Raw genomic sequence first — 17692 nt, 5'->3', positions numbered from 1 at the left:
GACGTGGGACCTGATCCCAGGACTCCAGGATCGCGCCCTGGGCCAAAGGCAGGCGCTAAACCACTGAGCCACCCAGGGATCCCCGGATTTTTTTTCTAAAGCCTGAGTTAAGAGGTAGCCAATTTTAATAATGAAACTGCTGTTACCAACTTCTTTCCTTTATATTTGTTTTCAACTGAGTAAGGGACAGTTGGTCATTTCCGCCCAGAGGCTGGTCCCCCTGGGCACAGATACTAGGGAAGCTGTGAGGAGGCAGGGGCTGGCCGGGAAAGCAGAGCTCCTGGGTTCCAGAGCATCAGGGAAACCTAAATCCAGCCTTTCCCAGAAGCACCAGGGCCTGCCTCAGGGGCAGCCTGATTTCCCCCCTGCCCCTGGCCTCAATTTGCCTATCTGTAAATGGTCGGCCAACACGACAGCCACTCGGCTCAGGCTGGGAGAGAAGGACAGACTGGGGGCCACGGGGCAGACAAGGAAGTGCTCACATCCGGCGGGGCGCTGGGGGAAGAGGCTGATAAGGAGGCAACCTTTGAGATAGTGCCTGGGGCCATCCTGCAACACTTCACAGTCCTCAGAAAGCCCACATCGTCCACATGTCCACATCCGGCTGCCCCCAGGAGCCCAGGCACTTGGGAGTAAATGCTGAGAGCTCCAGACCACAAGCTGTTGGGCACAAAAGCTCATTGGGACGCTTGTTATCCCCCCACCCTTCCTGTCACCCTGGGTCCCACACAGAACAGCGTCCTAGCTCCCCAGGCCAGCTGGCCACACAGGCAGAGTACAGGCACAAACCTCCCCAGTCTAGGATGTGACCCTGACCCTGACCCCAGCCCACATTCTGCTGCTGGGCAGGGCTGTCCCCCAGGGCCCCCACAGCACCACCCTCTCCCCCAGGGCCTTCCTCCCCAGCCCCTGGCCTGGTCTTCTCTAGGCAGGCAGGTGTCTGAGAAGTGAGGGCAGCCAAGAGAACATGTGGTCCCTCACTCAAGCTTTTGTTTTCCCATGTTTAATGAAGATGTGTGTATGAAGAGTGTTTCACTTTCCTTTTCACTATTAAAAAATAAGAAACAGGCACAACGCCAAGCAGCACTTGGTCTGGGAGGCTTCTGCACCTGCCTCTCATCTCTGGGACCTAAGTGGCCACTTATCTCACTGCCTCAAGAGGCATTTTTTTTTTTTAAGATTTTATTTATTCAGTTGACAGCACGCACAAGCAGGGCAAGTGGCAGATGGAGAGGGAGAGGGAGAAGCAGGCTCTCCACTCGAGCCTGATGTGGGGCTCCATCCCAGCACCCTGGGATCATGACTCAAGCCAAAGGCAGATACTTCCTAGCTGAGCCACTCAGGTGTCCCTGAGAACATCCTTCTTAAGCAGGATTCTAGTCCTCAGTCACCTGCTCAGACCTGACAGGGCCCTTGCTAACTACAAAGTAAAGATTTAAACTCCCTACTGAAGGCAGCCCTGGTGGCGCAGCAGTTTAGTGCTGCCTGCAGCCTGGGGTGTGATCCTGGAGACCCTGGATTGAGTCCCACATCGGGTTCCCTGCATGGAGCCTGCTTCTCCCTCTGCCTGTGTCTCTGCCTCTCTCTCTCTCTCTCTCTCTCTCTCTCTCTGTCTCTATGAATAAATAAATAAAATCTTTGAAAAAAAATAAACTCCCTACGGAAGTTTGAAGCCCTCAGGGGTCTGGAACTTCTCCTGCCTCGTCTTCCATGGCCCTGGTCAAACCAGGGCTGTCTGTCACACCTGGGCCTGCCTGCCATCCTACCTGTACCCACCTGTCTCAGCAACATCTGACCTACTTTCTGTGAGGAAAGTGGACTCATCTATGAATGGGGGAGCATAAGTAGACACAGCCTCATGAAGGACAGCCCAGCATCACCTATCAAAACCCCTAAGTGTGCAGGCAGCTCCCATCCAGTGATTCCACTCATAGAAGTTCATCCTACACATTGCCAAACATGATTAAACCTATTCCCCCTGCATTCTGTGTATGTAGCCTCACAGCAGACACCTTAGGACAGGCCCTATCCCCCTATTCCTTGGTCCCACACAGAGCTTTTATACTGGGTTGAACTGTGTCCCCCCCAAAAGATCTGCTCACGTTCTAGCCCTGGAACCTGTGAATGGGACCTAATTAGAAATAGGTCTTTTCGAGCATGACCGAGTTCAAATGAGGTCATCAGGGTGCACTCCGATCCAAAGTGACTAGTGTTCTTTTGAGAAGAGGGAAATTTGGATGTACACAGGGAGGAGGCAGAGACAGGAGTGATGCGTCTACAAGCCAAGAAACACAGGGATCCCAGGAGCCACCAAAAGCTGGAAGAGACAAGGAAGGATCCTCCTTGAGGGCTCTCGTGGGGAGCAAAGCCCTATGACCTCCAGGCCGCAAGAAAATAAACCCCTGTTCTTTTAAGCCACCCAGTCTATGGTCACTGGTTCTGACAGCCACAGTACACTCTATTCACACTAAAGGGGGCTTCACTCCACCACAGAAGACAGCAGCGATAGAGGTGAGCCCCACAGGACCTGCGGTGTGGTGGCTGCAGCCAGACCTGACACTCAGCTCCTGCGTCCCCAGCCTGGCCATCGCTGGCCAGGCCTCCGCACAGAGGGCTGACCACTGTCCCTACCATCCCATAGGCCCCCAGCATGGGGCCAGCCTCTCTGGTTCTAACACAAAAATGTCCCTGCTAAAACATAACACTGCAGCCTGAGTTCCATGGTAAATGGGGGGTGGGCAGGGTCCCCTAATCCAACAGTGAAAGCTCAAATAGCTCTCTGAGGTGGAAGGCAGCAGGCAGCACCAAGCACAGCCAGATTCCCTGGACAGATAAAGTCCTCTTGGGTTGTCCACCTGCACTAAAGACAGACAAAACCACCAGGCCTGCTGCTGTGGTCCAGGTAGGGGCCTGCGGAACAGCCAATGTGGTAAGGACACCTCACAGATTGTGCCAAAGGTCCCTGAGCCTTAGGCTCAAACCAGAGAGGCAACGACAGCTGTCCTAAACAGGGATGACCCGGGGTGCTTCCGCCCTGACCAAACACAGCAGTAGCTTTAGAGCTTCCTTTGTGCTCAGCACAGGGAGCAGCCACCTTGGCAGGGAGACAAAGAAGAACAGGCACTGCCGTCCCCAGCAGAAAAGGAGCTGCAGGGCTGACCACGGGGTGGTCTAGGGCAGGGGGCTGGTTCACACCAGGCACCCTCGATCATGGCACATGTGAACACCTCATCTTTTTAGGGAGGACCCTGCCAATCAGAAGCCCAAGTAACACCGTTGATCCTCTCCAATTTACTGCCTAAGAAGGTTCCAGCAAAGTTGCTTTAACCCCAGAGCCCCCACCACATCCCCTAGAAGAGGCAAGGGTGGAAAAAGTCCCTGGGGTCTTTCAGGCCCCAGAACAGGGGTAGGAGGCGCCAACCACACCCAGACCCAGGCTCACCTTTTGGTTGGGACAGGGAAAGGAACCAGGAGAAGACTCCGGGTACAAGCAGCTGAGCAGCACCCGCTGATCCCAAGAACCCAGAGCACCCAGAGGCTGGGCAGGCAGGAAGCACAGCCAGGTCCCGCACAACCCCAGAACCCCACTGGCAAGGGTAAGGGAAGCAGCAGAAGCAGCAAGGCTGCCAGGAAAAGCAGGTTCCATCATCCCTGGGGCTCTAACCAGGAGGGAAGGGGGGAGTCATGCAGGGGCTGGACTTCCTGGCCCAGCTTCAGTCCCACCCAACATCCGGAGAGAGCAAGAACTAGAGCAGGCACAGCTGTCCTCGGCCCCATGAAGCCAGCCAGCCCACCGGCTGGACACAGGAGCCGCACGCCCTCTACCACCTGATCCCTTCACGGTGCCCCCAGACAGACTCTGCTACAGGCTCCCCGCAAGAGAAGGAGGGGCATGTGACTGGCGGTACCTGCTCAACTGGGAAGCCATGCCCGCGGTTCGTCCTGGGTCCCCGAGAGAAGCAAGGGGGTTAGTGGCAGCCACGTCACCCCCCTCTTCCCCTCCAAAAGCACCGTCCCAACTCCCCGCCACACCAGGCTGCCCAACTGAACCAGGAAGAGGCTGCCACACCAATCCGAGGAGTCTACTAAAAGCTGGTTGTCATAGAAATCTCACTTATAAATAATGACAGTGGAGAAGTGCCTCTCTGAGCCCTTCAGCGACATCAAGAAGTCACAGGGGCGGTCTTTCAGAAGCCTCTGGGAGGCCGAAAGAAGAGGGGAATGCCTGCCTAGACTTTCTCCAGGGTCTCAGGACAGAGTCAGACTCACAGTGAGGGATCACATCAGGTGCAGAGCCCAACATCCTGCCCAGAGGGGCTGGCATGGGACACCTGTCCCCAAGACTACCTCCTAAGGCTCTAGGGGCCAGGTGGGCCACCAGAAGGGAAGCAGGTAGAGGAAGAGCCAGCCTGCCAGCCCCAGCTCTCCCCTGGCTGACACTGCTGCCCTCCCACCACACAGACCTGCCTCCCTGCCTCTCGTGGTGCCAGGCCACCAGGGACAGACCTTCCGTTTGCACTGGGTGTTGGGGGGAAAGAAGGCAAGCCATCAGAGTTGCCGAGGAGCAGCTGGCAGCCCTGTTAGAGGAGGCTGGATGTGTAATTACTTTCCTTGTGTTTAAGCGCAAGTGTTTCCTTGTGCTTCTCCAGGAATTCCGCAATCAGGGGCCAGGATGGCTGCCACGAACGGTTGAATCTGCCTGCAAGCCACCTGAGGGCACCCTGCCTAAGAACTGTCAACCTGGCTTGGCTCCTGGGCACAGGTCCGCCTTGCCTGTGCAGCAACTCTGGCAGGTACTGTGCTCAGGAGGTCAACTTAGGCCTGCACACCAGCGAGGTCCAGGCAAACCCCGCCTGCAGCTTCACTCACCAAAGGCCCAGCATATTCCCCGCTCCTGGTGGCCTCCCTAAAATACAAATTACTCCTAAAGGCACATGTGCTACTGTCTCAAGTCTTCCCACTTCTCTGTGAGAAGAGACAGAAGCAAAATTCCAGATTTTGGCCTGGGGCCATCCTGTTCACTGAGATGTCCCCCATACCTGGCACCATGCAGGACACAAAGTGCCATGAAAAGGTGTCAAATCAAAGAGAGACAGAGTGGATGGAGGCCACCACCCCGCCCACCCTAGGTCTCCTCTGGTCAGCTGAGTGCTCAGGCTGTGTGCACCTGGTCATCACCCTGCCCCTCCTCCTGCCTTCCCTGCCTAGAGAAGCCAGGCCCCACTCCCCACCCCTGTACCAAAAGGCCAAGAGCGCTGCCCCCCACGCCGCTCAGGATACAGACCAACACAGTGGGTTCTGGGTGCCCTACATAAGAGGGCTATGCTCTGGCTTTGGTCAAACCTATCTATCACGTGCAGGCCAGAGAAAAGGCCCCCAGAGCCACCAGTGCAGGCACCACAGCTCTTCCCACCCCATATCCACCACCAGCGCCCCCTTCCAAGCACCTCTACCCCCAGCCATCCCGCAGTTGTCTTACAGCTTGGCCTTCTTCCTAAGACAGGCCTCTTCAGCTCCCTTTCTAAACACCTTTAGGGATGTGCCTCGCCGCAGCACAAGCATGGTCTCTGTTAGTCCCTCTCGCAGCCAGATGGGATCCAGAGGAGGGCCTCAACCCAGATGCTGTGCCCTTTGGACTTGGTCCCTTTCATCCATGCAGGCATTGCCGCCTCCCTAAGCAACACTGGCTTCTCTCTCCCCCTTGGTCCCAACCCTGGGTGTTCCGGGCACACTGCTCACTCCAAATAAGGTGAGGCCACCCCATCATCCAAACACTGCATGTGTCCATGACCTTTTCAAATTCCCTAAAATCACAGCAAACTGGAGTCAAGAAAAGATGCTGGAAATGACTTGGTTCAAGCCCCAACTTCTACCTGTGTGTAAAGCTGGCATGCAGAGGTGAGGAGAGAGGCCCCAGGCCTGTATCACACAGACCTGGGACACATAGCATTTGGCTCCTTTGGGGTGGTGTCCTGGGAGGGTGCTGGGCCAGGGGAGACGCAGCCTCTGCACACTGCAAGCCCTACTGTCCTTCCTGTCAGAACACCACCCCAGTGATGAAGCAATGACTCACACACGGACAAGAACGGGGTGCAACTTGCCCCACCATGTTATTTCTCAATTATGGAAAGATCATTAAAACGCTACAGAACTGGCTTAAAGAAAAACGATTCTCACCAGAGCACCCAAGGAATCCCGAGTGATAAATCTCTGATGGAGAGGCCAGCTGGCACCAGGCCGGGGATGCACAGCACGTGGTGCAGAGATGCTGGGGCGCAACGTGCAGAGAGGTAAACCCACATCTGCGACTGAGAAAACGCTACCTAGAGAAAAGCTTTGAGACAATCCACAGAGTGAAGACCCAAATGAAGTTCTCTTCCTATTGTCATCATGAGAGGAAAGACATGATCGTTCAGATTTGGAACGATCCATGGGAACGACAGGCAGGGTCAATTACTTAACACCTGAATACGTGGATACACCCTAGGCCAGTAGAGCTAAGGTCTTTAAAAAAACAAAACAAAACAAAACAAACAAACAAAAAAAAAAAAAACCAGAGACATGCAATGAGGGAAATCTGCAGGAAATGACACAGCCAAGAAAAATACCTGCAAGTCCACCCACAATTCGATCATATCAGCGAGGACGGTGCCTCATCTGCCCGGTCCTGCAGCACGCCGGTTCAAGTCGGTAACAGATCTGTCCACAGGGAGCAATCCTCTCTTATCAGCCTTATGAGTAAATAATTACAAAGTGAGATAACCATAAGGTGGTTTGTTATGTCCTAAATTATCCAAGAATCATTTGAAACGATAAAACCAGACGTCCGGAAGGGTTCTCAGCAACACTATCCTAACAGCCAAAAGAGGTGGGAAGAGCCCAGGTGCCCATCACACAGAAGCAGATGAACAAAGGGCCGTCTATCCACAGGATAGGATTTGACTACAGACAGGAATCGAGTACTGATGCACACTACCACGTGGGAGAATCGTGAAATCACGACACTGAGCGCAAGCAGCCATCACGAAAGACACAGTTCCATGGATGCAAAGTATCCAGAGCAGGCCAACCCATAGAAGAAAGCCACCTGGTGGCTGCCAGGGCCTGGTGGAGGCAAACGGGAAGGGAGAGCTAAAGAGCACAGTGCTACTCGGTAGAGGGTAGGGTGGGTGGGTGGTGTTCTGGAATTAAATCACAGTGACAGCCGCACAACCTTGTGAACACACCAGGAAACACAGACCTACCCTCAAGAGTGAATGAACCCACGGGATGCGAGGTATAGCACAATACAGCTGTCCTGAAAATATCTAGGGGCAGACAGCTGTGGGGAAATACGCCCACTCCTCCATCTCCAGAACCCTCTGCCTCGACAAGGCCTCGAAACACTCTGGCTCAGGACAGGGCTCCCAGAATTCAGCCCCAAGGAAACCAGGCACAGCTGGACACAGCAGCAGCTTCAGGGCTTCTGATGTACCCCCAGCATCTCAGCACCAGTTCTATGCCTGCAACCCCCAGAAGAGATGGGAAGGAGGCCGCCCTAGGAGCCCTACCCGCCCAGTGCAAGCCGGTACCACCACAGCACTGATCAAAGCCCTTTTTCAAGCCCGCAGGGCACTGGCAGTGAAGCCCACAGTGGGCAGATGAACAGGCCCTGAGGACTTCTCCAGAATAACTGAGAGCACGGACTAGTTGCCACTGTGGCCACCCTGAGTCTCCCTGTGCAGGGGTGCTCAGACTCCCCTGAATGTTAAGGAGGTTGCCACTGAAGACAGTCAATGGCAATGGCTCTGGGGTGAGCAGGATTTGACAGAGAAGGGAGCAAGGTGAGAGGGGAGCAACTCAGCCTCTACAACCACAGCCCCACCCAACATACCAGGCATCAAACAGCCCATCCATGGGGCACAACCCACAGACCACACTGGCAGGTTCCTGCAAGAGGCAGTAAGGAAATGCCCACCGCAAGTGGGCCCAGGAGACACAGTCTTGGGTCTGGTCTTGGTTCTGTCACACCTGCCACTGTCCCGAAGTCAGCCATCATACCACCAGGGTCTGTTTTTCACCTGTTACATGGAGCTGAGTGCAGAGCTGAGAGCTCCTGGAAGCTGTGGCACTTTTCCTTGTCACCTAGAAAAAGGCCTGGCTCCTGCCCCTGGCCAGCTGAAGAAACCAACCAAGACACAGTTAAGAGAATAAAGAGACAAGCCAAGGACTGGGAGAAAATATCTATAAAACACGTATTTGATGAAAGACTTTTTTTGTTGTTTTGGGTTTTTTTGTTTTTAGATTTTATTTATTTATTCCTGAGAGAACACAGAGAGAGGCAGAGACATGGGCAGAGGGAGAAGCAGGCTCCCAGCAGGGAGCCTGGTGCAGGACTCTATCCCAAGACCCCAGGATTACAACTTGAGCCAAAGGCAGACGCTCAATCACTGAGCCACCCAGGTGCCCCCTGATGAAAGACTTGTATCCAAAATATAGAACTCTTAAAATTCTACAATAACAACTCAATTTGAAAATGGGCAAAAGATCCAAACAGACACTTCATGAAATAAGACATACAGATGCCAAATAAGCACATGAGAAGATGCTCAGCTTCATAAATCAGTAGAGAATTGCAAATTAAAGCCACTACACACATATTAGAATAGCCGAAATACAGAACACAGACAAAATACCAAATGTATGGAGGCTGTGGAGCCCAGGAACTCACTCACTGATGGGAATGCAAAAATGGTGCAGCCACTGTGGAAGATAGTTTGGAATTTCTTACAAAATTAACTCCACTCTTTAACTGTATTCTATTCTATATTCTATCAGTTACATAAAAATAAACGTAAAAATTTAGTAGGTACATGAAAGCAATTAAAGCAAAATCAAGTAAAAAAAAATTATTGTTGGGTAGGCTGGACTAAGAGTATCAGTAATATGTTTTCCAGAGATGCAAAATCCTCAACACAATATTACCAAACCAAATTTAACAATATATTAAAAGGGTCAATAAACACAATCAAGTGGGATTTAATCCAGGGATGCAAGATGATTCAATACCCACAAATCAATCAATATGATACACCATATTAACACAAGGAAGGAGGGATCCCTGGGTGGCGCAGCAGTTTGGCGCCTGCCTTTGGCCCAGGGCACGATCCTGGAGACCTGGGATCGAATCCCATGTCGGGCTCCTGGTGCATGGAGCCTGCTTCTCCTCTGCCTATGTCTCTGCCTCTCTCTCTCTCTCTCTCTGTGACTATCATAAATAAATTTTAAAAAATTAAAAAAAAACACAATGAAGGATAAAAACTGAATGGTCATCTCAATAGATGCAGAAAAAGCATGTGACACAATTTAATATCTATTTATGATAAAACAGTCAACAAAGTGGGTATACAGGGAACATACCTCAACATAATAAAGGTCATATATGACAAGCCCACAGCTAACATCATACTCAACTGTGAAAAGCTGAAAGCTATCCCTCTTAGATCAAAAACAAGGCAACTCTCACCACTTCTATTCAACACAGTACTAGAACTCCTAGCCACAGCAATCGGACAAGAAAAAGAAATAAAAGGCATTAAGATCAGTAAGGAATAATAAAACTGTCCCTATTTGCAGATGGCATGATACTATATAGAGAAATCCCTAAAGAATCCACCAAAAAGGGGTACCTGGGTGGCTCAGTGATTGAGTATCTGCCTTTGGCTCAGGTGGTGATCCCAGGGTCCTGGGATTGAGTCCCACATTGGGCTCCTTGCAGGGAACTTGCTTCTCCCTCTGCCTATGTTTCTGCCTTTCTCTGTGTGTCTCTTATGAATAAATAAATAAAATCTTTTTTTAAATAATAAATAAAAGAATCCACCAAAAAACTATTACTACTAATAAGTGATATCAGTAAAGTTGCAAAATACAAAATTAACATACAGAAATCTGTTGTATTTTTATACTCTAATAATGAACTAGCAGAAAGAGAAATTAAGAAACCAATCCTATTTGGGATGCCTGCCTTGCTCAGTGGTTGAGCATCTGCCTTTAGCTCAGGCCATGTTCCCAGGGTCCTAGGATAGAGTCCCACATCGGGCTTCCCACAGGGAGCCTGCTTCCCTCTCTGCCTCTGCCTCTGTCTCTGCCTATCTCTGTGTCTCTCACAAATAAATAAATAAAATCTTAAAAAAAAAAAAAAAAAAAGGAATCAGGGCAGCCCTGGTGGCCCAGCAGTTTAGTGCCGTCTTTGGTCCGGGGTGTGATCCCGGAGACCCGGGCTCGAGTCCCATGTCGGGTTCCCTGCATGAAGCATGCTTCTCCCTCTACCTGTGTCTCTGCCTCTCTCTCTCTCTCTCTCTCTCTCTCTCTCTCTCTCTCTCTCTCTCGGTATCTCTCATGAATAAATAAATAAAATCTAAAAAAAAAAAAAAAAAAGGAATCAAAGCCACAGTGAGATGCCACTTCACACCCACTAGGCCAGGACAACTGCAACCCAAGAGGCAGATACCTAGCACTGATGTGGAACCCTCTGACACTGCTGGGGAGGGCAACAAAACAATGGCCAGGCTGGATAACACCTGGCAGCTCCTCCAAAGCTTACCTCTAGAATAACCATAGGACCCAGCAATTCCACTCCCAGATCAACTGGTTTTACTCACACCACCTCTGACATCTGGTGCGCAGGGTTTTTTTTCTGGCTGCATGTCCTACAGCTCAATGCAGTCCTGACACTAACCGCCCAGGGTTAGTGCAGGACCCATGTTCAAGGGCTCAACTGTCCTCACCTTGATGCCAGTCCAAGTCCCAGACCACCTGCACTTCAGAAAAACTGGCTCTATAAATTGGAGTTCCTACAAAAACCTCCTCCAATTGGATAATGTGCTGGAGCAGCTCACAGGACTCAAGCAAACACTTTATTCCTATTTACCGGTTTGTTATAAAGCATATACAGCTCAGGCACAGCCAAATGGAAGAGACTCATAGGACATGACACGGAGTGGGAGTCAGGCACACCTCCCTTTCCAACACCTCCATGTGTTCAGCAACCTGGAAAATCTCCAAATTCCACTGCTGGGGATTTTTATGGAGGTCCCATTATGGAGGTACTGGTGATTAACTCAACTTCCAGCCCTCCCTCCTCCCACATCCAGGTAGGAGGTAGAACTGAAGGTTCTGACCCTCTAGCTACGCCTGGGCCATCTTGGCTACTGGCCCTCATCCTCAAGCTATCTCGTGGGCTCCCAGCCACCACTCATCTCAACAACACACCAAAGACACTCTCACACAGGAAGTTTCAAGTGTTTTAGGAACTCTGTGCCAGGACCCAGGGAAAAAGATCAAATATATATTTCTTTTTTTTTTTTCCAAATATATATTTCTTATTAAGCCACAGTGGGTATATACTCCAGAGAAATAAAAACATACGCCCACACAAAGACTTGGACAGGAGTGCGCATAGCAACATTATAGATAGCAGCTAAAAGGTGGAAATGCAGCAATGTCCATCACCTGATGAATGGATACATGAAATACAGTATGTACCCCTACAGTGGATGATGAAGGAAGCACGGCACCTGCTACAACCCAGATTATCCTTGAAAACAGGATGCTCAGTGAGAGAAGCCAGACACAAAACACCAGATGGCACAATTTTACTTATTTGGAATGTCAAAAGACAAACCGATAGAGAAAGAATAGAGATTAGTGAGTGGAGGGGATTTAATAAATAAAAATTTATTAAATTTATAAAAAATAAATAAAGCCTCATTTAGAACGGAATCGACAGGCCAGCAGGGGGCGCTCTCACACCCAACTGGTCAGCTGCAACCACATCCGGAAGAGAAGTCTCCACAGGTCCCCACCACACCACTCCTGCGGGACCACCCCAGTACCCCGGCGGGAGGAAGAGAGGCGCTCAGGTTCAGGCATCAACTCAGCCAGTGAGAGACTGTCACAATGCAGCCAATGAGAAGCCACCACACTTCCACCTCCCAGTCTGCTCCAATGGACTTTTAGTTTACAACAGCCCTCCCAGCTCCCCCTTCCCTCTATAAAAGCAACCTCTTTGTTCTCCAGACTTGCCAGTGGTTTCACAGTAGCTTGCTTGACCCGTGTTGTCATTCTCTGCTATTCCCAAATAAACCTATTTTGCTGGTGAGGTTGTACACTTCAGTGGGTGAGTCATAGAGAACACGGGTTACGTGTCAGGAGAGCTGGTACAAAGTAGGGGGGTAATACATCCACTGAACAAAGTTTCTGTAAAAGTTTGAAATAAACACAGGAAGGCCTGGGAAAGCAGCACAAGGTGACGCTGCTGAAGATAAGCCCACCATGCAAGGACAGCTCCCCCTGCCCTGTACAAACCTGTTGGTCCAAAATTCCAGCTTGACTCCTTCCCTGCGGGGACAAGCAGAATGCACACATCCCCAGACTGCTTAGCAGCGCGTGCCCAGAGAGTGATGAGCCGGAACAGCTGTTGGCAGGCACAGTGCTTCAATCTCCACACCTGCTCAACCCCTCCAAGGTGCCAGCTGCCCGGAGCCCGGAGCCCACCAAACCTGAAAGCCCATGTCCTCCAACAAAGCCTGGCAGGTTTCAACTGGTCCCTGGCAGAAAAGCATGCTAGATCCTCCACTCCAGATGAACATGTGAGTGGGTATGCTCCATCAAGCAGTTCACTGAACACCCAGCACTCAATTGATTAACAATAAATCCTGAGTCATGTGACCCAAGGCTCAGTCTGCCCTATGAGCTGGACACCAAGAGTGGAAGATGCCACTGCAGTGGGCACAGAAATGTCCCTGTCACCCTACCTTGGAGTGACACAGGCTCGAAACAGCAGATCAGACCTGGTTATAAAAGCCTTCGTGGAAGCCCAGCATCTCTCCCCAGGGCGCTGGGAGCTCCGAGGCCCCAGATGCTCCCAGGTCGCTGCCTGCCTGGCGAGCGCACGGAGGCGGAGAGCATAGACAAGAAGCTTCATTTCACAGCAAGTTTACCCAGCTGCCAGCACAGGGCTTGCTAGCAGCCTCCACTCCCGTTTGGCCAGCAGGCCTGACCAGCCCAGAGTCCTCCCTACAGGAATGCAGGTCTCCCTCTCCCGGTGGCCTCCTCCTAGGACCGCCCTTCCTCTGTCCACGGTCAAACTGGCACTTCTGCTTCCGGAAGCGTCTCACAGGATGCTTCTTTACAACCCCAGTGATGCATGGAATTCATGACTCCGGGCCTGAGATCATCAAGCTTGGCTCTCTCCCGAGCAAATGAGGGAGTGCGACAACAGGGCCACAGCCTGTCTGTGGAGTAGCAGCATGACCACTCATAAAAGGAAAACCCACTGAATGGAGTCAGGAGGTTAGAGGGGAAGCTGTGCCACTCCACAGCAATCACAGATGCCGACAAAAGAAGCTTCCAGGAAAGAATCCTCAGCTGAAATCTGGTGCATGCTGCCTCTTCCACAAGAATGCAGCCAGCCCTGCAACTGAGCCAGGGAAAGGCCACCATCACCTGGAGCCCTTGCTCCTTTCTGGTGGACATCCATTCCTTCCTCTCAGGCTCCCCCCTCTGCTCCCTGATAACCCTCCCCCTTCTGTCTGTTGGACTTGCCCACGGTTTTACCACAGCTCGATTGTCCCAAATTGCAACTCTCTGCTCTTTCCAAATAAACCCACGTTTGTTGGTAAAATAACTGACTTTTGTATTTTTAAGGTTGCCATTCTTTGGGGATCAGAAGTGGGATGCAGGGGCAACCCTAGCAACCCTGAGGCCAGTAGACACACAGGTGGCAGTGCCCCCAAAGCCAGCTAGGAGGGCTTGCCGCTTCCTTGCTGACCCTGGATTGTGAGGGCAAGTTTTCTCCCACATTTCAAGTGCCACTGTCTTTGTGTTTGAGCTTGCCTGACTTCATTCAGGATCTATTTTCGGGCTCTGACCTTTCAGTGAGTACTCACTCATCTGCCCTCTGTTCTGATTTCTTTTCCTGTTCAAACTGTGCTGTGTAGGAATTTTTCTGTGTGCTCTAGAGACAAACCTCAAGGAGATGGGGTCCCCATCATCAAAACTGGGGGTGCTGTCCCCCACTTCTGGGACCACAGTTGGTTTTATGTTTAAAAACTATAATCCCTCCTCATGAGCACTTTTTTTTATGAGCACTTTTTAAAAAGATTTTATTTATTTAAAAAAAAAGATTTTATTTATTTACTTGACACAGAGAGAGAGAGAGAAAGAGCGCACACACAAGCAGAGGGAACAACAGAGGGAGAGGGAGAGGGAGAGGGAGAAGTGGGCTCCCTACTGAGCAGGGAGCTCAACGCAAGGCTCAATCCCAGGACCCCAGGATCATGAGCCGAAGGCAGATGGTCCTCCGACTGACCCACCCAGGCACCCCCCCCCCCGCCATGCACACTTCTAACTAAATGGACCAAATTAACCGAATGTAATTTAGAACTTCCATGGCCATTATGGGAACTTTTAATCTCCCCAAACTTACTTTCTCAAACTAAACTGGACAGCCATGGCTCTAAAACCAGGACACCTACTGGTATCAGCACTTTGAAGGTCTAGAACATTATCAGGAATCTAGAACTGCCTCTGCAAAATATACTTTCTGGACGTGACTCTTGATCTCAGGGTCATGAGTTCAAACCCCACAATGGGAGTAGGGTTTACTTAAATTAATAAATAAAATCTTAATTTAAAAAAAAAAAAAAAAAACGGACACAGAGGCTCCTGAGGTCTCCTCTTCCCTTTCCCATCTTCTCTGTCTCAGGACATGCCCCGACCACATCCAGGGTCCCACCACCTCCTACCTTCCTCTTCCTCCGAGTCTCTCTTGAACCTATTAAAATGTGCCCCTTTGAGATACCTGGGTGGCTCAGCGGTTGAGCGTCTGTCTTTGGCTCAGGGCATGATCTTGGTCCAGGGATTGAATCCCACGTCGGGCTCCCTGCGAGGAGCCTGCTTCTCCCTCTGTCTATGTCTCTACTTCTCTGTGTCTCTCATGAATAAAAAAATAAAATCTTAAAAAAAAAAAGTGCCCCTTTAAAGGTAAGTCTTAGGATCCAAATAAAGTCCATATTTCTTACCTTCTCAGACTAAGGCTGAATTCTGACCCACAATTTGAGTTTCCTAAAGTGACTTGAGGACCTGCATAGGTAAGCTACAGAATCTTTTTTTTTTTTTTAAGATTTTTATTTATTTACCCATAAGAGACACAGACAGAGGCAGAGACACAGGCAAAGAGAGAAGCAGGCTCCGTGCAGGGAGCCCAATGTGGGACTCGATCCCGGGTCTCCAGGATCACGCACTGGACTGAAGGCGGCGCTAAACCGCTGAGCTACCCGGGCATAAGCTGCAGAATCTAATAGTCATTCAAACCTTACCAACTTGCTTTCTCAGATTTATATCAGCTAGTCCACAGGCTCACAGGTGAGTACCAAGCCAAACATGGGAGGCAACTAGCCTAATGGGAATATCCTGAAAGAAAGAGACCCCCAACTTGCAGCAAGATACTAGAACACTTACTTGCTGGAAATCTCCATGGGGCAATTATAGCAGCCTGCTGATGGGAACAGAAGTCAGGCTTGCACACAAGACTGGTGAAACCTGTTCATGACCATTATAATCAACTCCAAATTGCCTTTAAAGAAAATTCTGGTCATCCTTTAAATGTTGAATCCACCTGGGGAGCATATGACTAAGTTTATGAACAGGCGGAACTGGGATTTTTCTTTGAGTTAAAAGGAGTAGGATGAGGGATGCCTGGGTGGTTCAGTGGTTGACCATCTGCCTTTGGCTCAGGGTGTGATCTCAGGTCCTGGGATAGAGTCCCACATCAGACTCCCCACAGGGAGCCTGCTTCTCCCTCTGCCTAGGTCTCTGCCTCTCTGTATCTTTCATGAATAAATAAATAAAATCTAAAAAAAAAAAAAAAGTAATAGGATGAAATGGAAACTATGTCCACTCTAAATTTAGCTAATCTGGCAAACCAGCTCACTTGTATCCACGAAAATTCTCCGTTTTCAACTCCAGCAGATGAAGGCCCTAAATAAAATCAAAACCTCCTAGTTTCTGCTATTATGGCAAAAAGCCAGGACATTGGAATAAGGCTGCTACCATTTTTTTTTAAGTAGGCTCCGAGCCCAGCATGGAACCCAACACAAGGCTTAAACTCACTACCCTGATGTCAAGACTTGAGCTGAGATCAAGAGTCAAGACACCAAAAAAAAAAAAAAAGAGTCTAGACACCTGACTGAGCCACCCAGGTGCCCCAAGACTGCCACCATCTATTTTTTTTTTATTTATTTATTCATGAGAGACACACACACAGAGAGAGAGGCAGAGACACAGGCAGAGGGAGAAGCAGGCTCCATGCAAGGAACCCAACATGGGACTTGATCCCAGGGCTCCAGGATCACACCCTGGGCTGAAGGCAGTGCTAAACCGCTGAACCACTCGGGCTGCCCGCCACCATCTTTTTTTAAAGAGCTTTATTTATTTGAGAGAGAAAGAGATAATGACCAGGGAGAGAGGCAGAGACAGAGGAAGAAGCAGATACCCCGCTGAGCAGGGAGCCCAATATGGGGCTTGAACACAGGACCCTGAGATCATGACCCGAGCCAAAGGCAGACACTTAACTGACAGCCACCCGGGCGCCCCAAGACTGCTACCATCTTGAGTACTATGGGCCCCTGCATCCCCTCCAGCCAGCCTCCTAATTCCCAACATTGGAGCTCTGAAGAACTACAGAGGCCCCTGACACAAGCCACTGCTTGACAAGAGCAAGCCATCTTGTTCTCTACAGGAGGATTATCCAGGACCTCCAAGCAAAAAACAACATGGTTATCTCTCAGCATCCTGTTGCTCCTAACCCCTGTATGTTGCTGACATTTGTTCCCAGAGAAAGCAAGTTTTTTACTGCACTTGATCTATGCAGTGCATCTTCAGTATTCCAGTTAATAAGGAGAGCCAAGATCCTTTTGCTTTCACTTGGGAAGAACGTAAATACATTTGAACAGTAATGCCTCACAGTTTCACAGATGGTCCTTGCTTCTCATAAACCTCATAATTTGGATGATATACAATTTTCTGTAGGCTCTACTTATTATAATACATAGATGATCCGCTTCTTCACTGCTCTTCTCAAACCTCTTCACAAGAAGACAGCATCCACCTGTTAACACTTTTGGCCTTAAAGGGACATAAAACCCCAAAGAAAAACGGCAGTTTGCTAAAATCAGGTTTGATACTAGGAAACCTGATCTCAGAACAAGAACTACGTTAGAATCCAGGTAGGCTTCCTGAACTTCCCAAAACCTCAAACTAAGCTCCAATTACAAAGTTTTCTTGAATTGGCTGGTTAGTCAAAATTGGATGCCAAACCTCTCTTATGGCTCAATCTATACATGTTTTACTAAAAAATGAAAGATCAAGGGCCCCTGGCTGGCGGAGTCAGTAGAACATGCGACTCTTGATCTTGAGAACATGCTCAAAGCCCTACATTGAGCACGGGGCCTACTATAAATATGAAAGTAAAAGTTAAAAAATGAAAGATCAGGAAAACACAGCTTTGGGGCCTTTAGAAGAGCCTAATAAGACCCCTGCCCTCAGATATCCTAATAATTAACTTCTCTTTTTCCTCTCCATAAATAAGAGGGAAAGGAATGCCTTAGAGCACTCACCCACAAAAACAGGGACCATCGTCCAGACCCTGTGG

At 50.0% G+C, this 17692-nt stretch overlaps 1 protein-coding gene across 3 annotated transcripts in view; it reads right to left on the bottom strand.

Annotated features, from left to right (window-relative positions):
• ACOT7 (acyl-CoA thioesterase 7) overlaps positions 1–17692 on the bottom strand; it is a 102288-nt gene that overhangs the window by 73100 nt on the left and 11496 nt on the right. Inside the window, exon 1 of one of the 3 annotated variants that reach the window (XM_055306380.1) lies at positions 12795–13062. The exons of the other annotated variants lie outside the window; for them this stretch is intronic. Coding sequence (XP_055162355.1) covers positions 12795–12964 — 170 coding nt within the window. The 5' untranslated portion in view covers positions 12965–13062. Of the gene's footprint in view, positions 1–12794; positions 13063–17692 lie in introns of those variants that run through there. 3 annotated transcript variants of the gene reach the window in all.

Source organism: Nyctereutes procyonoides, unplaced genomic scaffold (assembly GCF_905146905.1).
Source record: "Nyctereutes procyonoides isolate TBG_1078 unplaced genomic scaffold, NYPRO_anot_genome, whole genome shotgun sequence".
NCBI lineage: Eukaryota > Metazoa > Chordata > Mammalia > Carnivora > Canidae > Nyctereutes > Nyctereutes procyonoides.
The sequence above is the reverse complement of the archived record's forward strand: the minus strand, read 5'-3'. Positions and strand labels throughout refer to the sequence as shown.